Source organism: Lutra lutra, chromosome 3 (genome assembly GCF_902655055.1).
Source record: "Lutra lutra chromosome 3, mLutLut1.2, whole genome shotgun sequence".
Classification (NCBI taxonomy): domain Eukaryota; kingdom Metazoa; phylum Chordata; class Mammalia; order Carnivora; family Mustelidae; genus Lutra; species Lutra lutra.
This window is the reverse complement of record NC_062280.1, coordinates 121,377,262-121,398,858: the sequence shown is the minus strand read 5'-3', so window position 1 is coordinate 121,398,858 and position 21,597 is coordinate 121,377,262. Positions and strand designations below refer to the sequence as shown.

Here is a 21,597-nt window from a genome sequence, read left to right as displayed (position 1 = left end):
GCTTTAGTGGACTATTGTTTTAAGGATGCAGAAGAAAGTGAGATTGAAGTGGAGGGACTGCCCCTTCTCATTACACTGGACAGTGTTTTGCAAACTTTTGATGCCAAACGACCCAAGTTTCTGACTACATACCATGAGTTGATTCCATCCCGAAAAGACTTGTTCATGAATACATTATATTTGAAGTACAGTAGTATTTTATTGAACTGTAAGGTGGCAAAAGTGTTTGACATTTCCAGCTTTGCAGATTTGTTATCCTCTGTGTTGCCTCGTGAGTATAAAACCAAAAATTGTACAAAGTGGAAGGATAATTTTGCAAGTGAGTCTTGGCTTAAGAATGCATGGCATTTCATCAGCGAGTCTGTAAATGTGAAAGAAGATCAAGAAGAAACACAACCAACATTTGACATTGTTGTTGATACCCTAAAAGACTGGGCCTTGCTTCCCGGAACAAAGTTTACCGTTTCAGCGAACCAGCTGGTTGTTCCTGAAGGTGATGTTCTGCTTCCTTTGAGTCTCATGCACATTGCAGTTTTTCCAAATGCCCAAAGTGATAAAGTTTTTCATGCTCTCATGAAAGCTGGCTGTATTCAACTTGCTTTGAACAAAATCTGCTCCAAAGACAGTGCATTTGTTCCTCTGTTGTCACGTCACACAGCAAACATAGAGAGCCCCACAAGCATTTTAAAGGCTGTACACTATATGGTTCAGACTTCAACATTTAGAACTGAAAAATTAGTAGAAAATGACTTTGAAGCACTTTTGATGTATTTCAATTGCAATTTGAGTCACTTGATGTCCCAAGATGACATAAAAATTTTGAAGTCACTTCCATGCTACAAATCCATCAGTGGTCGCTACATGAGCATTGCAAAATTTGGAACATGCTATGTACTCACAAAAAGTATCCCTTCAACTGAAGTGGAAAAATGGACACAATCATCATCGTCTGCATTTCTTGAAGAAAAAATACACCTGAAAGAACTATATGAGGTTCTTGGATGTGTACCTGTAGATGATCTTGAGGTATACTTGAAACACCTTTTACCAAAAATTGAAAATCTCTCATATGATGCAAAATTAGAGCACTTAATCTATCTTAAGAATAGATTGTCCGGTATTGAGGAACTGTCAGAAATCAAGGAACAACTTTTTGAAAAACTGGAAAGTTTATTGATAATCCATGATGCTAACAGTCGACTAAAGCAAGCAAAACATTTCTATGATAGAACAGTGAGAGTTTTTGAAGTTATGCTTCCTGAGAAATTGTTTATTCCTAAGGACTTCTTTAAAAAATTGGAACAACTTATAAAGCCCAAAAATCAAGCCACGTTTTTGACCTCGTGGGTGGAATTCTTAAGAAATATCGGACTGAAGTACATACTTTCCCAACAGCAGTTGCTGCAGTTTGCTAAGGAAATCAGTGTGAGAGCTAATACAGAAAACTGGTCCAAGGAAACATTGCAAAATACTGTTGATATCCTTCTCCATCATATATTCCAAGAACGAATGGATTTGTTATCTGGAAACTTCCTGAAAGAACTTTCTTTAATACCGTTCTTGTGTCCTGAGCGGGCCCCTGCCGAATTCATTAGGTTTCATCCTCAGTACCAAGAGGTCAATGGAACACTTCCCCTCATAAAGTTCAATGGAGCACAGGTAAACCCCAAATTCAAGCAGTGTGATGTGCTCCAGCTCCTTTGGACATCCTGCCCCATTCTTCCAGAGAAAGCTACACCGTTGAGTATCAGAGAACAAGAAGGTAGTGAGCTTGGTCCACAGGAACAGCTCGAACAAGTTCTAAGCATGCTTAATGTGAACCTGGATCCTCCTCTTGATAAGGTCATTAATAACTGCAGAAACATATGCAACATAACTACTTTGGATGAAGAGATGGTAAAAACTAGAGCAAAGGTCTTAAGGAGCATATATGAATTTCTCAGTGCAGAAAAAATGGAGTTTCGGTTTCAACTGCGGGGGGTTGCTTTTGTGATGGTAGAAGATGGTTGGAAACTCCTGAAGCCCGAGGAGGTAGTGATAAATCTAGAATATGAGTCTGATTTTAAACCTTACTTGTACAAGCTACCTTTAGAACTGGGTACATTTCACCAGTTGTTTAAACATCTGGGTACTGAAGATATTATTTCAACGAAGCAATATGTTGAAGTGTTGAGCCGCATATTCAAAAATTCTGAAGGAAAACAGCTGGATCCTAATGAAATGCGCACAGTTAAGCGAGTAGTTTCTGGCTTGTTCAAGAGTCTGCAGAATGACTCTGTCAAGGTGAGGGGTGATCTGGAGAACGTACGAGACCTCGCACTTTACCTTCCGAGCCAGGACGGCAGGCTGGTGAAGTCCAGCATCTTAGTGTTTGATGACGCTCCGCATTACAAAAGTAGAATCCAGGGGAATATCGGTGTGCAGATGTTGGTTGATCTTAGCCAGTGCTACTTAGGGAAGGACCATGGCTTTCATACTAAACTGATAATGCTCTTTCCTCAAAAACTCAGACCCCGTTTACTGAGCAGTATACTTGAAGAACAGTTAGATGAAGAGACTCCCAAAGTCTGTCAGTTTGGAGCGTTGTGTTCTCTTCAGGGCAGATTGCAGTTACTCTTGTCTTCTGAGCAGTTCATCACGGGCCTGATTAGAATTATGAAGCATGAAAACGACAACGCTTTCCTGGCCAATGAAGAAAAAGCCATAAGACTTTGCAAAGCCCTAAGAGAAGGACTGAAAGTGTCCTGTTTTGAAAAGCTTCAAACAACATTAAGAGTTAAAGGTTTTAATCCCATTCCCCACAGCAGAAGTGAAACTTTTGCTTTTCTGAAGAGATTTGGTAATGCAGTCATTTTGCTGTACATACAGCACTCAGACAGTAAGGACATTAACTTCTTGTTAGCGTTGGCAATGACGCTGAAGTCGGCAACGGACAATTTGATTTCTGACACCTCCTATTTAATTGCAATGCTAGGATGCAATGATATTTACAGGATCAGTGAGAAGCTTGACAGTTTAGGAGTAAAGTATGACTCTTCAGAACCATCAAAACTTGAACTTCCAATGCCCGGCACCCCAATACCTGCTGAAATCCATTATACTCTGCTTATGGATCCAATGAACGTTTTTTACCCTGGAGAGTATGTTGGGTACCTTGTTGATGCCGAAGGTGGTGATATCTATGGATCGTACCAGCCAACATACACATACGCGATTATTGTACAAGAAGTTGAAAGGGAAGATGCTGATAATTCTAGTTTCTGGGAAAGATATATCAGATTGATATTGGCTATAGTGAATATAAAATAGTTAGCTCTCTCGATCTGTATAAGTTTTCAAGGCCTGAGGAGAGCTCTCAGAGTAGAGACAGTGCCCCCTCTACACCCACCAGCCCTACTGAGTCCCTAGCCCCTGGTCTACGAAGCATCCCTCCTCTTTTCTCCAGTAGAGAAAGCCATAAGACCTCCTCTTCAAAGCATCATTCCCCCAAAAAGCTCAAGGTGAATTCTTTACCAGAAATCTTAAAAGAAGTAACATCAGTGGTGGAGCAAGCTTGGAAGCTTCCAGAATCTGAAAGAAAAAAGATTATTAGGCGGTTGTATTTGAAATGGCACCCGGACAAAAATCCAGAGAATCACGACATGGCTAATGAAGTCTTTAAACATTTGCAGAACGAAATCAACAGACTAGAGAAGCAGGCTTTTCTAGATCAAAATGCAGACAGAGCCTCAAGGCGGACATTTTCAACCTCGGCGTCCCGGTTTCAGTCAGACAAGTACTCATTTCAGAGATTTTATACTTCATGGAATCAAGAAGCAACGAGCCATAAATCTGAGAGGCAACAACAAAACAAAGAAAAAAGCACACCTTCAGCTGGCCAGACTTACTCTCAGCGGTTCTTCGTTCCCCCCACTTTCAAGTCCGTTGGTAATCCAGTTGAAGCACGGAGATGGTTAAGACAAGCCAGAGCCAATTTTTCGGCTGCCAGGAATGACCTTCATAAAAATGCCAATGAGTGGGTGTGCTTTAAGTGTCACCTCTCTACCAAATTAGCTCTGATTGCCGCTGACTATGCCGTGAGAGGGAAGTCTGATAAGGATGTCAAGCCCACTGCACTTGCACAAAAAATAGAGGAGTACAGTCAGCAACTTGAAGGACTGACCAATGACGTCCACACGTTGGAGGCTTATGGTGTGGACAGTTTAAAAACAAGGTACCCTGATTTGCTTCCTTTCCCACAGATCCCAAATGACCGGTTCACTTCTGAGGTTGCTATGAGGGTGATGGAATGTACTGCCTGTATTATCATAAAACTTGAAAATTTTATACAACAAAAAGTGTGAAGGTATTAAAAAAAAAGAGCTAGAGCTTGACTGTCATAGCACAAATGTGAATTGCTGTATTTCTTACGCTTCGTTGCCAGTTATTTAAGAATTGTATAAAGCACATTGCAGATTACTGGGAAGGACTTCGGGGTTGTTGTTAACGTGAAAATCAGCGGAGGACCTAAAAGAGAAGGATTTTGAAGACGGTGAGCTGCAGAATTGCTAGATGTATTTGAATGGCTAGGATGGCACATTATTGAACTGCACTTTATGTAACCAAAGCTTAGAGGTTTGTTAGATAAGAGTCTCCGTGTGTCTGTGATCAGGATGGGGTTACTTTTCTGTTTTTAACATAGTATTTTTGAAGGCGCTAATGAAACACTGGACTTATCATTGGTTTAAACAAATAAGGGGAATTAAGTATTTGGCGTTGTTCACTTCTTTAATTGGATCTTTTTTTGGATGCATTATTATCAGCTGGATCTGATTATGAATTTGTTGCAATTTTACATCTTAAATACTCAGTACATTTAAAAATGGTACAGTATTTTAATCCTGAAGATTACTTGATTAAGAGTATGCAGATAGTTCTTCTTAGGGTGCATTGAGTGCACTTTACATCTTTATTTTAAATGGTTTTTTACACCTTATGTTTACAGGCTTCCTATTTCATGAAGGTAACATATGGAAAACTCAAAATGGTGGCAGTTCTTATCAGCAGATGTTAATATTGTGTCCAAGAACTGCTTCCCAAAACAACATTTATCAATGGTTAGGACATTTGCTTTCTGTTTGTTTGTACATATTTTCCACAAATATCATAATTTATATTGCGTGATTGAACAGGATGCAATCTTCCGTTGTCTAAAGGTGCTGCAGTTAAAAAAAAAAAAATCTCTTCTTTAAACATGGCACTTAGTGGAGTTTTTTTGGATTTTACTTTGAAAACATGAAAAAAGTGTAAAATCATTGTGACAATATCCAGTAGTTTATAAAAGAGGAATTGTCAGCTTGCATTTTCCCCATGAATGATTCAGAACTGACATTTGATTTTCATCCTGTTTGAGTGTCCTACTATATTGTACTTACTTCAGCATATTTCTTTTGCAGAATGTAAACAAAAGGTAATGATAGTTTATCAAAGTGTGCTGGCTGTAAATGATGCTAAATATAATATTTTATGCAATTAAGGGCTTATGGAATATATTAAAACTTTTTTACTTTTATGGTAATAAGGAATGTTTGTGCCTCGACTATTGTATTGCTTCTGGATGTGAAGCTGTGTAATTATTTCTGCTATTATATTAAGTGCCATACTTTTAATAAAGCAAATGTACATATCAAATTGTTGTAACTGGTATTTCTGAAATCAAACTTAGACTCTTCCTTTATAACATTTTGATATATGCACCTATGTGTATTCATTGGCAATATTTATGATAGAATTTTTTTATTATATTTTAGACTGGAATTTAGTACATTCTTTTTTTTTTTTTTTTAAAGATTTTATTTATTTATTCGACAGAGAGAATCACAAGTAGGCAGAGAGGCAGGCAGAGAGAGAGGAGGAAGCAGGCTCCCTGCTGAGCAGAAAGCCCGATGCGGGGCTCGAACCCAGGACCTGGGATCGTGACCTGAGCCGAAGGCAGCGGCTTAACCCACTGAGCCACCCAGGCGCCCCAGTACATTCTTTTTTTATGATTGTGTATGAAGTACTTGATATGTACTGGGTTTATTAGGTGCTAGTTAAGAGTTTTATTTTCCCTTTTTAGGGAATAAGACTAGCTGATAATGTATGTTGTTGTGTGTGTGTGTGTGTGTGCGTGCACGTGCACACACACATACATATATTTGGACGTAGATACATTAAATATTACAGTTCTTCCATAGGTAGAAGCTGAATTAGTATTTACCTTGCCTCAGGAGGGGGCTGCATGTCTGGGGCTAGTTTACACTTGAGCCCTAACAGATAGAAAATGTTCATCCTTATACCTGAGAGGTCTTCAAAACTAGGCAGACCAGGGCAAAGAGTTTTCTGTTCTGGTGCTTACCATATTCTGGGTCTTGAACTTTCTGGGATGTCTTAAAAAGGGCTTGCTACTTTGAAACTCAGATTCAGTATTTGAAATATATTTTATTGTTTTTTTGATACTAAAATGTACACAGAAAACCTTGTCTGGCCATTGTGGTAGTTGAGCTAGGTGGAGTTCTGTTTTTTTTTTTTTTTTTTTCATATACTTTAAAAAAAAAAAAGGTTCATAATACCTTATATACGACCCTTGGATCCAAATGTATTTTAGAATTTGGATATTAGAAAGTTAATACAAGCATTCCCATTTGGGTTGGTAGCACTCTTAAACACATTAATATTTCTGCCATGAAACCTATGAATACGCACCCTAACTTGAGTATGTAGGCCTGACAGATAACCTCACCTGAATTCCAGTCAGATCTTGCCACCAATAGTTTGCAGCAGGCATATTTGGAAAGTGTTCTATTTTTGAAGCTTCTTAGATTTTGAAATTCAGGATGGGGCATTTTTGATGTGAACTAACTTTTGAATTTTATTATTTCATGCTTTCCCACAATTTCACTTTTCTTATTAAAAGAAACGTGGAAACTGCCTGTGTGTGGAGTAGCCACTCCTGAGTAGCACACAGTCTAGCAGGTTCTGTGCTGCCAGATGAGCAGAGGGAGGGGGTTGGTGTTGGTGGAATCTTTCATAGCATCTGCGAGGAAGCTCAGGGAGAGCCGTGCAGCCCACGTAGTTTAAAAAGCAGCAGGGAATGTGATTTCTTGATCTCTGGGTTGTGAGTTTGAACCCCACGCTGGGCATAGAGATTACTTAAAAATGAAATCTTAAAAATAAATAAAAGGAGTGAATGAATGAATATCAGTGGGGAGTTGTTTGTGGTCGGGGGGGCGGTTGGGAGTGCTGAGAGCCCAAGGAATGTTGGCAAAATGTTCAAGTAGTGTTTAATAAAACAAAGAGCAGTTGTTCACGGGTCTGATGTTCTGACGCATGGATGTGTGGGATTCTCTTTCCTGGGTGCCAGTCGACATCTTCCAGACTTTGTATGTTTTGTAGCTCTCGAGGGTAAAATTTGTAGTGCTGGTAGAAAAGAGTAATTAGAGAAGATTTTAATTAGTCCTGTATTCATCAGGGTTCTACCTGAGAAACAGAACCAGTAGTAGATGTCCAGATGTAGATACACGGGGAGATCTATTTCCAGGAAGTGACCAGTGACCGTGGGGGCAGTGGGGGCGTGATCCAGAGTATGACCCACTTGCCCGTGGCTAAAGCTACTAACTGCCCATGGGATGTCCTCGCGCTTTGGCTTCCAAAGGTTTTTTTCGTTCTCTTGTTTGAACAAATATGGTTTAAAGTAGTGCCATTCATTCATTCATTCACTCACAAACAGCTCCGGAGCACTGCGTGCAGGCGTTCTGTCAGGTGTTGGGGACGGGTAGGTGCACATGCCATCCCAGAAGTGAAGCTGCACTGTCTATTCAGCTAAAAATGGATTTCGACCTAGCAGTGCCCTTAGATCCTCTTGTTCTGCCTGCATGTTTACACCCAATACAAAAGTTTATTTGGTTTTGAAACAACAGCGAATCTGAAATGGAATTTAAAAGAGGGCAAACTGCTAAGGTGGAGTAGGAATTGATGTTTTAAATCAGGGAAGGAAGAGGCAAAAAACTAGATAGACACCACCTAACAGCCTTTCTGAACAGCTTCTGCTCTCCTTCACTGACCCCATAGTAGTGGAGATCGACCTGGTGGCTGGATTGCAGGGGGAAGGCCGCCAACATGTAGCTCACCCTTTCCTTTTACTTTGAATTTGGCTGCCTTCAGAACAGGGACATCGGTCCATCCTCTTCCACGTGGCGAGCTGTGGGAAGTCAGGGGCCCACAGCTCTCCCTAAGATGGGAGGGGGTCCTGTAATACTCGGGTCTTAGGGGAGTCCATTTTGCGGCAAATTAAACTTTTTTACTATTAAATCTGACATGTTGATCTTCATCTTTCTGACTTGTACCTACTCAGCTGGTTTGGAAATTGAAAAAGAAACAAGGGCTGTTTTTTGAGGTCACTCAAATATCAACATCGATAGTTTCCAGCACTTAGTATATAGGAGTACTGGTGGACACAGCTCATTACATATGTTCATAGTCGTGACCTTGGACTTTCAAGGAACATTTAAATTAAATTGCATAACGTGTTTTAAAAGATAGGTTTATGTACTATATTTTATAATACAACCTATCTAAAAGTTTTGATTTTGACTGGGGATAAATTCCTTATCACTCTGGAGAATGCAGCTATCTGCAACTTCTTTCATGATTCCAAATAACAGCTTTTATTGAAAGGGTTCTATCCTCCATAATTCCTCCTTGATTCTTTTTCTTGACCTTGTGCCATCCAAGCTTGAAGACACTGGTTTTGCACAAACACGGAGCAAGAGAGTAAATATGACCAGGCCAAGGCAGCACTGCTTACTAGGACAGTAGGAATGCTGTAGCAGGAAAGCAGACATTAACTGAAGCAATCAGGACTTTACTAAATGGAAAAGGTGAATACCAATTTATAACCTAAAAATACCCACCCCTTGTGAAACTTTGGGTGCATTATATTTAGAGCTGAATTTGCTCTTAACCACTCAGGACACACCTAATTTTTGTTTTGTAATTTCAAGCGTTTATGCAATAAGTTTGAAAATCCAGGATTTGTTCTAAGCTGTTAACTGACCTTGTTAAAACAGCACGAGAAATCAAAGTTCACTTTTCTACTTTCAGTTCGGAGACTGCAGAAAATGAATCTGAACTCGTGTTTACAGTTATAAATCCTATAAATAGAAAGTTGCAATGCTGTTGGTCCTACCACATCTTGTGCTACTTGGAGATCCTAATTATAACAACTGGTGAAACACAAAACCAAACCAAACCAAACCCACCAGTCTTTGTGACGACTGGCATTTTACAAGTGAGTGAGGGGCTTACACAAGGCCAGCCTGTTTTCATAGGTTCACTGTGTCCTATTTGACTTATATAGCAACACATACAACCAGCTGGTATTAAAGCTACTTTCAAAAATGAAGAGACTCTGATTCTATGAAGTAACATCTAGTCTTTACTGTTGTGTAAGAGGTTAACACACAGGCTGGGCAGTTTTGAGTCCCACCACCTATTAGCTGTTTGATCCTAGTGGATTTTGGTTTCTTCACTTGTCGAAAGAATATCACCCCATCTACACAGTTCTCATGCAGGTTGGTGTTTGGATGGAATGAGACAACATACCAGAGATTTTCGAAATGAAAACAGCTGTTCATATGTAGGATCACATTTCAGTTTAGTTCCACTAGCTGCTGCATGGCCTTTCTGACTTGTCCTAGCTGAAACCTTTTTTTAATTACCAAGTAACTGGGAGAAAATATTACCTCAAACCACTGTCATGGAGATTTAAAGGAAGGAAGACAAACTGAAGTTTATGAAAATGTAGGTTGATTTTTATTGCTTAGGACTATATATATAAGAAAACATGATTGATTTTATATGATTTATTCCTTTGATTACATATTGAAATCGGAATCAACCCAAGTCCCCTCAAAACCTGACGATTTCTTGTGAAACCTGACACACTTTGCATTAAAATGAGAGAACTTGTGGGTTTGGGTGATACAGTGGGAACAGCACATAGAACTTTGGGGGCATTTTAGTATTGATGAATGTTACTTTTATGGGGAGTTAGATATTCACAGTTGAACAGCATAAATTAATTCCACAGAGCAATTAAATATTTCATTGTAGATTGATCTATCCACAAGAAAGAAAAGTCACAATGGCACTGATGAAAATAAACCTAGTGGAATAAAGACTTTTTATTTTGGCTATTGCCAGACTTTTGTGTCTAATATGCACATACCACTCTGAGATGATGTATTTTCATCAGAACACCATCACTGGTACATTTTTCTGAGTTCCTTTTGAAAGCGTGCCCTCCTACTTTCCATCCACCATCCACCAGGAAGTCAAGTTGCTTGGTGTGAAGGCTTGAGGTCAGCGTCTATAAAGCTCACTGAAATGAGGCAGGTGCTCCGTGGACAACTCAGGGGCTTTAGAGACAGATGTGACTGTTTTCATGGCACGTGGTACCTGCGCCAGCCACAGACAGGTAAAGCTTCCCATCCGGACACACACAGATTTCATATAGTCTTTGTGAGTTGCTGGCGGCACCCTGAGTCCCCTGAACCAACTTGGGTAAACACACAGTTTCAGCATCAAGCACAAGCTGTTTGGGAGAAAACAAGAGATAAAGTGGTAAGGAGAATGAACACGATAGCATGAAACTCCTATCTCAAAATCTCCAAACAGATTAGTTTCTTCTTTGCAAAGAAAATGAAATAGGTACCTGACTTGACTTAAGACATTATCAGCTCTTTTAAAGCCTATTTCTGTTTTTCCATTCAGGCAGGGGCTTAATAACTCCTTCTCCAAACTGAAAAGAAGTCTTTTTTTTTTTTTTTTAAACCCATTGTGCTAGTTGAGCTAGGAAGATTTATAATGCTATACTAAAAATACCTTTCAGAATTATCTGAAAAAAAAAAAAAAAAGTTTTGTTAATTCACATATGTCTTGTGACCTATTTTGACTTTATACTAAATCACCTTCTCTACCCCAGTTAGGATAAAATATAGGCCTCAGAAATAAATTCACCTAAATAATTTTTACCTCTGAATGTTGAAATTTCTGCTGGTTTTGTTTTCCTGTGAGAGGCCATTAACTTTATCCTATTAGCTACCAACCATTTCCCTAACTTCTAAAATATTATTTGAAACTCAGCGCCTTCTTGTAGATGTGGAAAAAGCAGTGGATACACAGACCAAAGCCAACTAAAATTAAATGAAAGCTATTGGGATTTTTGTTCCCATGACAATTTAGTTACATTGAAATGTAAACAGATGGCCATGAATTGAGGTTGGGAAATCTTTTTGGGAACAAGGAACAAGGAACCATCCCACCAATCTTACCCATACCGGGGCATTTACTTATTAGAAAGAATTAAAGCATGTCATGGGCGGGCATAATGTTTTTCCTTGCAAACAATGTTGGACACTTCCTCTCATCCATGAACTCCGCTTTTTCATAACCCGATGCTTGCAGTCTGTATGCCCTCTTGGAAGACTGACCACTGCCATGGAGAGCAGTGGGTGGAACAGTATTAGAAGTATTAGAAGCAAAGCTTTACCTTGTGGTCTGGGACACCATCAGAGCAAATGAAATTAAATGTGTATTGTGTGGTTTTTTTTTTTTTTAATACAGAACCTACTTATGCTCTTGTCCAGTGCTTTGGGTTCTGTGGCTACCTGGTTTTCATTAATGTGCGTTTAGCTTTTCCTTGTTGGCTTCTCTGCTCTCGTTTCTTATGGTTAATCAGTGAATATGTTTTCTAGTTGTTATTTTTTTTTTCTTGCTCTTCTAGCAAACTCTAGTCACTAGCAGTCTACATACCTCTTCCTTGATCACCTGCATTATCTTTATGGGAATATATCCCCTCACTTTGAACTAGCTCCCAGTAATAAGGGACATTAACTTAAGAGTCAGGCTATGTACTACTATAAAAATGGCACCTTATTTGTGGAAATAAGTGAGACTATTTCAAAACTAAAATTAGTATTTTTTTTCAAGGTAATAGGTAATATAGTCTAAGTATGAAGTGACATTATAATTTAGTAATGAGATTCCAAAATGCTTGACTTCCATTTTTGCATTTATCTGCTCTTGGCACTATAAATTCTTAAATTACAACTTGAAAGGGCTTCACTGGATGTCTTTTACATTCTACTAGCAGCCTGCCAATGGACAGGTCCTGTCCACACTCATGAGCTGCCTCTCATGGCCTCCATTTGCTGCCTCAACCACACCTTCCTCTTAGTATCAAATTAATATAATAATTTCAAAATGTTGCCACCCATATTACCACATTGCTTTCTCACTGCCCTGTGACATAGTTAAGCAAATCTTATTTTTCCTACTGACAAATGAGAAGATAGGTCCAGGTCTGGAGAGGCCTGTTAATGTTCCTGAACTCAGGTAAGGAATCGATCTAGTACTAGAGCAATCAGTGTGGAGTAGAGAGGGCTTTACTGCCTCATTATGGCTTTGGCTTGTACCAGTGAGGTTTTATTTCTGGACTTGAAGTTCCAGACTTTATCCTTATTGTGGCTGACTTTTAAAGCTCTAATTTTTCATATTTAATTTTTATTTAAACATAATTTGATGTGAGCAAGCATAGCCGTGAAGGCAACAACGGGTCATGGTTGTCATTTACAGCTAACGCCCAGTGACCCTGCCCCATTGAGAGTAGTTGGATCAGTAGGTATGGAGGAATTGATAGTTTCTGTCTGCTCTGAAAGTCATCAGGACATACAACAGGAGCTTCATACACCAAACTCACCATTCCATCACTACTTTGAAAAATGATATCCATTTGAGAAAGAGCCTCAATTTTCCCAGCATGAGCTTTAATATGAACACCCTTTGGCGCATCCATGCTTAAACTGCGTGTGGGGGATTCTAATCTGAAATGAGGGAAAGAAACAACAAAAAAATAGTATTAAAAAAAAAGCGCCACCCAAGGATTCCCTCATTGAATGGCTTTGCATACAAAATACAATTAATAAAGTATATAGCATCATGATGTCATTCTTGAATGCTAATCTAGTATACATTCTTTACCAAGAAATCCAGAAATAATGTGCAGTAAAGAAATTAACTTCCCATCAATATGAGTCTACAACATTACTATCCTCTAAAACATATAAAAACATTACACAGCTGTACCCCCCACATGGTAGTTTCAGATGGCAGGGTTAAGCACTCTGCATATCACACCAGAAGAAAATGCTATTTCTGAATAACTTTGTAGAACTATCTTTTTACTGAAAACACAAACCTGTCTGGGAAAAGACAAACTTATGGGTAAGACATTCATTGTCTACCTCTTCATAAAGTGGAATGTAAGATTAGTCTTTAGGTTTTGTTTATATTTATTTATTATTATTATTATTATTTTTAAATTTAGGAGGATTAGAGGGCAGATGTGAAGATTTCTTTTGGGAAAATACTGAACTGATACGGTTGGGATACAGAATGGAGACTGCCTCTGCTGGCTTTGTTTCTGCATAATTTATCAGAATCTCCTTGTGACTAAATCAAACTTAAAGAACCAGGAGTATATGAGTCAGAGAAATTCCATTCGGTTCTGCCTGAAAAATACTAAATTTCCACCAGGTGGCACGACATGATCATTTGAAAGATTTTTTAGAGCCTCAAACCCAACCCGACCCAACTCAACCCAACCCAACCCAACCCAACAACCTGAAAGGCTGATTTGATTGAAATGTTTAAAGATCAATGAGAAGTGGAACAGGATACAAAACAGTCTGTAATCCTCTCACAGCAGAGTAAGATTAGAGTAGGCAGTGGTAAGAGAGAGAAAGGGGAGTGGCTCCAGAGGAAAGAGGTACCTTGGGTCATTAATTTGCATTTGAACTGATTGAATATTTATTCTGTAAATGTTTAGCTCAGAGGAATTGCTGCCTTTAATTGGCAAATTTTTGTCTACCACTGTTTGTCACAGAAAACAGTTTCATTTTTTTATGTACATCTCAATATGTAAAATTTGATCTGTTACACATTTTGAAATTTATGTTTACTTTGAGTACAAAGGAACAGAGACATTTATAGAATTTACTGGTCAAATTATGTTAAGCTTAGGTTATGGGGAAATGCTTGAATACATCTAGATGATTTGGTCTGCTGACTGCCTGCCCATTTTGCTATTTGATGTCTATTAGTTGTCTATATTTTTCCTGCCTCGATTGATAGAAAAAAGGGGGAGGAGATGGGGAAGAAAAGGAGGGGAGAAAGACATGTAGCAACTTACCGAGGTCTGGTCCATTTCAGGCAATCCATTTGTGATTTTAAAGATCTTAGTGAAGGTGAGTTTGTATCAAAGATTAGTCACCGAACAACAAAATGACTTCAACAGGGCCAACTACTAGTTTTTAACCACATTATAATATGGTGCTTCTGGAATAGCAAATTCCCCTTTTCATTGTTTCTAGCCTTAAAGATGAAATATCTCAATTCAGCACAACTTGGGACACATTCTACCAAAAAAGGCTGTGATTAGAATGTTCTGAAGTATACATCTCCATGAACACACTGAAGAGCAGTCAGACATAAAACAACTCAGTTTTTTTCTCTTTTGTTATATTTTACTTTGCTACTTAGATATCCAACCCTTTCATCAAATATGTGAATATATAAATGTTTACTCATCACTTATATGAGGAACAAAAATTTTGAACAGTGACCCAGAAATATACCAAATAAATAAGCTGTGTGTGTATACACATGTACACACGGTATAATATACCTTCGCCCATATTCACTTTTGAATTTAGAGAATATAACTAGTCAAGCATGTATGATTGTAATATTTATTGCTCATGTCAAGTTAGTGCCATTCAACAAAGGGGAAAAATTACTGAAATTTAGGATAATGTTTGATTTTAAGCTCTTTCAGGCTTACATTAAGCCTAAATTTTGTAAATAGGATAAGAGACCAGGAAGCATAAATACAAATTGACAAAAAAAGCTGGTCTAGAGGTAGCACTGGCCAAATCATGCAAGGGCTAGATTATGTCCACTGATAGGCAATGCTAACACTAAATTATGTTAACTGTGTTGGTCTTTGATCTAAAAGTGTGGGGAATAATGTATTTAGTCATTTAACCCTTATTTATTAGGCCCCTATTATGTGCTCTTCTAGATTTATAGAAAAACAGTAGCAAACAAGGCAGACCAGCTTTCTGCCCTTAGGAATCTAACATTCAAGCGGCTTAAAGGATGTAAGCAGAGGAATGACAAGATTACATTTTGGCTTTAAAAATATCACTCTATAAAGTCTGGTCACAACAGATGAACAGAAGCAGAGCTCTGCCCTCAGCCCCCAATTACATACAAATGCTGGATAAAATACAATCAAAAACATTAAAACACATACTAGGCATAAACAACAGCAACAACAACAACAACAAACCCAGAAAAACAAAGAGCATTTTCATAGTGCCAGAACAGAAGAAACTCGAAACCAGAGTGATGAATGGGAGTTGAAATGCTGGATCCCTTGGAGGCAATGGGCAGATAAACGCCTTGTGGGCTGGTATTTTAAATTTCTACAGGGAAGGAGTTGTGGCCAATTGTGGGGGGCAAGGGAACAGTGTTTGGAAATGGGCTCTGGGCATACAGATGGGTGTTGAAACACAGCATGATAAGAACCCTAAAGCAGGCTGCTCATTCTGGAATGCCAGCAGAAAGTCAAATCACGCATTACTGTAGAACCCAATCCACACACTATTCAGGCCTCCTATAAGCCCAACCTGAGAAATACCCATGAATGCTGGCTTCAGAACAGTGCCCCCTGCAGGGCCCTGGCAGAAGTGAATGTGAAACTGACTTTAAAGGCAAAAGTTAAGAGTCTCCATGACAACTTCTCCTAGATGAAGAGCCAAAGAGTATGAGCTCCCAGACAGAATTTTCAAACCACATGGGAGAATCTGCCAACACGAGGAACTGGAAATAATAGAGCAGTCAGAAAGGGGCTCACACTAAGTTTAGAGCATCCAAAGTGATAAATTAACACTCATAGAACAAGACCAGAATAGAAAAAGAAAGATTTAAAAGTCAGGTAAATAGAAATTCATGAAATTAAAAAAAAAAAATAAAGTCTTCTGGTAGAGTGAATAGTAGACATGCCATATAGCAAAAAGAGAACAGGACACCGTAATGTAGATTTGGTATTTTGGTGAGAAAAAGAAGAATGTAAAAATTGAAATACATGTTTAATGTTTTTAAAGGCATAAAATAAAGCACAGAATTTCAAAGGAAACTAATGACTTTTAAATACAAATGTAAAAATTACTTAAATGGGTGATACAGCAATTTAAGAGCTTATTTAGTAATTAAATAAGATCTGGCCAGGGGGCTTACAAATAATGTAATTTCAAAGCAGTGAAGAACAGATGTAATGTGTTTTGAGATACTTGCTCTAACCTTTATGTGATATTAAAGTATCTCTGCCTTCTACAGATGAGAAAGTCAAAGAAAGTACTAATACTATTGTGGCTTGTTGAAGGAATGCTAAATTTCAATCAGAGATCAGTGAAAATGAAGGATTTCTTTTTCACATTCAAAATCATTAACCCACTAACTTCTTTTCTCGGGGACCCAGCGGATCCACAGACCACAGGTGAAGAATGCCGATACTCTAGAGAATGAGGAGACACAGATATGAAAAGGTAATGTTTAATCATTTTCCAGAACTGAAAAATAACACGAGTTCCTAAAACTGAATAGTACACCAATGCCCGAGTACGAATAAGACGTATCCAGCACCCAAATGCTTTCTGGTTAAGACTGCAGAACAGTAAGATTATGAGAAAGTCTTAAAAGTATTCAGAATGGAAACAAATTGCTTACTTACCAAAGACCCAAAAGTAACGAATAATATCTTAATAATGCTGATATAAAATTGTCAGTCAGATATATAGAAATATATCCCAACTTAGCCATCATTCAACTGTGAAAGGACTAGACATTTCAGGCCCAGAAGGAAAAGTTTCTGTCCGTGCAGATCATCACTGAAGAAAATACTTATAGAAACTAAAACCAGAAGAAATGAGTATTTTGGTAGAAGCAGTGATGGACATTAGAAAAAGAACCAACACAGTATGTGAGAAAAGCTAAATCTGTATTGCCTAAAAGACACAATCAGAGAGATGAATAAAAGCAAAGTTGAAAAAACACGCAAAGTGAAGTTTGGACGGGAATAACTTTCTAAATTCTTTGCTATACTTTGAGAAGAGAATGATAATGACAAATTTAATTAGAAAGTATTAATTTATCTCCATGCATATAAAATATAAGAGTAATCATTACAAGAATGTAACCGGAACCACTGAAGGGAAATATGGCAGGGAGAATAAGGAGAAATTTAATAATCCAACCAAAGGTCAGAAACAACAACGACTACAAAAAAAAAAAGAAAGAAAAGAAAAAGCACAGTATATAAAACATAATACGATAGAAATATGTCAAATAAATCAGTGATCTTAATAAATATAAATAGTTAAATTCATCTATTAAAAGTTAGAAACTTTATTGTAGGGGATTAAATCGCAAATCCAGAAATTTAACCCCTAGCAAAACAATTGAAACATAATGATAAACCTCACATGAGAAAGCAAATCTGGTTGGATTAAAGACCTAAATATGAAAAATGAAAGTGTTTTTGAAAGAGTTCACTCCCTTCACTAATGCTCAAGCAGTAGTGTCCAATAAACCCAAGTCCCCAAGTCCCCCTTATTATCCCTAAGTAATAATAAAAATTACTTTATTATTATGAAATAATTATGTTCATTATTCTGTTATTGGATGAACTTTTTTTTTAGATTTTATTTTTAAGTAATCTCTACACCCAATGTGAGGATTGAATTTACAACCCTGAGATCAACAGCTGCACACTCTGTTGATGCAGAAAGACAAGGCAGCCCTTTTATTTTTTGTTAGTGGATGAAACTTTCAATGCTTCCAACTGCTTTTGCTTGTTGAATTGACCTAAATGTACTACGTTTGTGTTTGATATTTTATGATTTTTCCTTTTTTTTTTGGAACTGCTAGAATTAAGGAAACCAGCCATACCATAACTGTCAGTTACCATGAGGCACAAATTGCTTTCCTTGTTTAAGTGTATTCAATACGGTAACCTGTGATAAATGAAAAATAAACATTTGGGGCAAGAAATGAGTTTATGCAAACTGAGATCAATCAATAATTCATTCGTTAATTGTGCATTTGTAGACACTGATTTTTTTTAATCAATGAATTGTTTCAAAAAACACTAAAACAGAAGGAATTAAATTCCCAAGATACCATTTTCAGACCATTACACAATTAGATTAAATTATTAATTTCCTAGAGAAATACAGGTGGTCAAAATTGACCCTTATTAAACATAACAGGTTTAAAAAGACAAATTTCCATAAAAGAAGAATTACACTATTAAGGGATTATTTTTTAAAAAATTCATCAGACCCATATGATTTCACGGAGAATTCCATGAAACCTTTAGAGATCAGAGCATCCAACTGTCCAAAAATTATTCCAGAACATTGATAATGAAGGAAATCCTCCTAATTTTTGAAGCATGACTAACATCATTACCTAAACTTTACAAAAAACAGCACACCAAAAAGAAAGCTACAGACCAATATTGTTCATGTATATAAGTATGAAGGTTCTAGATAAAATATTAGCAGGTAGAATTGAACATCATTGTAAGGAAAGAATATACCGTGACCAAGGAAAATTCATTCAATGAGTGCAAAATTGTTCCGGTATTAGAAAATCCATTAACATAATACACTGTATTAATACACCTAAAGGATATATAAATATAAGTATCATCATAAATGCTAATGAGCCTTTGAGAAAATTTAACAGCCATTCAATACACAATAGAAACTGATATTTATTTATTTGTTTTTTATAAAATACACATTCACATCATCTTACTTAATAGAGGAACACCAATTGCATTTCCCTTCAGGCTGGGAAAAAGCAAGGATGCATACTACCTCCACTTGTTTCTCAACTGCTCTGCTGATACTGGGACATGGAGTGAGATAAATCAGTTGGAGACACAGAGTTGGAAAAGAAGGTGTAAAAGTATATTTGCAGATCCTAGGACTGCATACCTGAAAAATCCTAAGGAGTCAACATAAGGGGCGCCTGGGTGGCTCAGTGGGTTAAGCCGCTGCCTTCGGCTCAGGTCATGATCTCAGGGTCCTGGGATCGAGTCCCGCATCGGGCTCGCTGCTCAGCAGGGAGCCTGCTTCCCTTCCTCTCTCTCTGTCTGCCTCTCTGCCTACTTGTGATCTCTCTCTGTCAAATAAATAAATAAAATCTTTAAAAAAAAAAAAAAAGGAGTCAACATAAAATGGACTCAAACAATAAAAAGTTCAGTAAGGTCGTTTAAATAAAATTAATACATACAATCAGTGGCTTTCATATTCAAAACAATACTTTGTCAGAGGATTATGATGGTAGATAGGATAAAACCTCATTTATAATTGAGACAAAGATGAGCAGAGATGCTTAGGGATAAACTTCACAAGAAGTATGTAAACTCATTAAACTTATTCTTGTTAAACTTAACTAGAAATATGTCAAGAAAACTTTTAAGTTCTCCTGAAAGGACAAAAATAGACTTTAATGAAAGGAAAAACACCCTATGTTTTGGATAAATGATGTCAGTTTGCCCTAATTTATGAATTAAACATAATCCTAATAAAAGAATATGCTTTTTCTTGAACTAAACAAGTTAACACTCAAGTTCATATGGAAAAATAAGCAAGAACTGACAGAGAGATGTTGAAAGAGTCAGTACAAGGGTACGTGGATGTGTGTGTGAGAGAGAGAGAGACAAAGAGAGAGAATAATCCTATTAGACTTTAAAATATCTTCTAAATCCTGTTTAACAGGGTTGGTCTGGGACCTGAATAGAAAGTCTAGCAGAATAGAGCAGAAAACATACAGACAGACCCATGTAGATACGGAAATTTAATACATGATAAAGGTTATGCTTCAAATTGTAGCAGCAAAGGTAGAATTTCTAGTTAATAATCTAATTGTTGGAACCTCTGTTCGGCCAACTGGAAAAGATAAAATTAGATGCAGACCTTACACCTTATACCTCACACAAGAATAACCTCTAAATGTATCAGGGATCTACAATTATCTTTTTTTAAAAGATTTTATTTATTTATTCATGAGAGACAGAGAGAGAGGAATGCAGAGGGAGAAGCAGGCTCCCTGCTGAGCAGGGAGCCTGATGTGGGACTGGATCCTAACACCATGGGATCATGACCTGAGCCGAAGGGAGATGCTTAACCGACTGAGCCCATATTTAAGGCGCCCTCTACAATCTATCTTGATGTAAAAGGGAAAGCCAGACCAATAATGGGGCTGACAACTTCCTCTTTCTGTAAGGAAAGTTGCAAACTATGGTTTAAGATCTAGATTTAATTTAAAAAAAAAGAATAATTTGAGTATATAAACATTAAAAATTAGTAGAAAGTGTTAATAGGAAAAATGTTAATATTCAGAATATATATACATTTAAATCCCTATAAATCTGTTTTACAAAGTAACTAATGAAGCAGAGCAGATGGAGTAAATTCCAGAAGCAGCAGCCTTAATAACAGAACAAAAATATGAAAGATGCTTAACCACCCTAATCACCAGGGAAGTGAAATGTAAAATAACACACGATAACACTCATCACCATGAAAAAGATCATAAAGTCTGACACTGAAATGCTGGTAAAAGGTGAGAAAAGAGACTCACACTGCTCACGGAATTATAAATCAGCACAAAGCACCTGGAGGTATGCTGGCCAAGTTTGGCAAAGTTCAATATGTTCACATCAGAAACCAACACTCTGTGAAACTTGGTAGAATAGCCAACCCAGAGCAGTGCTCTTCATGGCTGTCTGAAAGAAGTCTGAAAAACTAGGTGTCCATTACCCATTTTTAGGTTCACACTGTGTTTTACATAAATTTAAGTATTTGCAAAAGATACCATTTCTGCCACATTAGAAACACTGTCATTTTGAAAGAAGACTCATCACTTTACAGTGTATTTGATGGAATCAAAAAGTCATGGAGAGTTGATTCCCACCAGCTTTGCGTTATGATCCAATATGTTAAAATTTTTTTGCTTAAATTGTCCAACTTTGAGAGCTTTTGGACTGGGAACTCTTTCATTTGGCCCCTTGTCCTTTTGATGAACTCTTGCTGTTTTGATTTTTGAGCACATCTCATTCACTGGTGCTGCAAAATGCTCCAAATTTATCCTCTACATTCACTGCCCCAGTCCTAGAATTTGCCACTGCTCTGAAGAATCCTGATTCCTTTTATTGCAGAATGGTATGAGAAACCAAGGACTGTGGGCACCTGGATGGCTCAGTCGGTTAAGTGACTGCCTTTGGCTCAGGTCATGACCCTGGGGTCCTGGGATGGAGCCCTGTGTTCTGGTTCCCAGCTCAGCTCAGCAGGTGTCTGCTTCTCCCTCTGCCCCTCCCCCTGCTTTCCCTTTCTGTAGCTCTCTGTCTCAAATGAATAAATAAAATCTTAAAAACAAACAAAC

The 21,597-nt window shown here is 37.7% G+C and overlaps 2 protein-coding genes across 3 annotated transcripts in view; one reads left to right on the top strand and one right to left on the bottom strand.

Moving 5' to 3' along the window:
* Nucleotides 1-5,670, top strand: part of SACS (sacsin molecular chaperone) — an 88,653-nt gene extending 82,983 nt beyond the window's left edge. Inside the window, 2 exon segments of the mRNA XM_047722916.1 lie at nt 2-3,253; nt 3,256-5,670. Coding sequence (XP_047578872.1) covers nt 2-3,253; nt 3,256-4,343 — 4,340 coding nt within the window. The 3' untranslated portion in view covers nt 4,344-5,670.
* Nucleotides 5,671-9,814: 4,144 nt separating this feature from the next.
* The window catches only part of SGCG (sarcoglycan gamma), a 133,608-nt gene continuing 121,825 nt past the window's right edge, over nt 9,815-21,597 (bottom strand). For both annotated transcript variants that reach the window (XM_047722914.1, XM_047722915.1), the window contains exons 7-8: nt 12,779-12,902; nt 9,815-10,612 (exon numbers count right to left, since the gene is read on the bottom strand). In XM_047722914.1, coding sequence (XP_047578870.1) covers nt 10,439-10,612; nt 12,779-12,902 — 298 coding nt within the window. In that variant the 3' untranslated portion in view covers nt 9,815-10,438. The remainder of the gene's footprint in view (nt 10,613-12,778; nt 12,903-21,597) is intronic.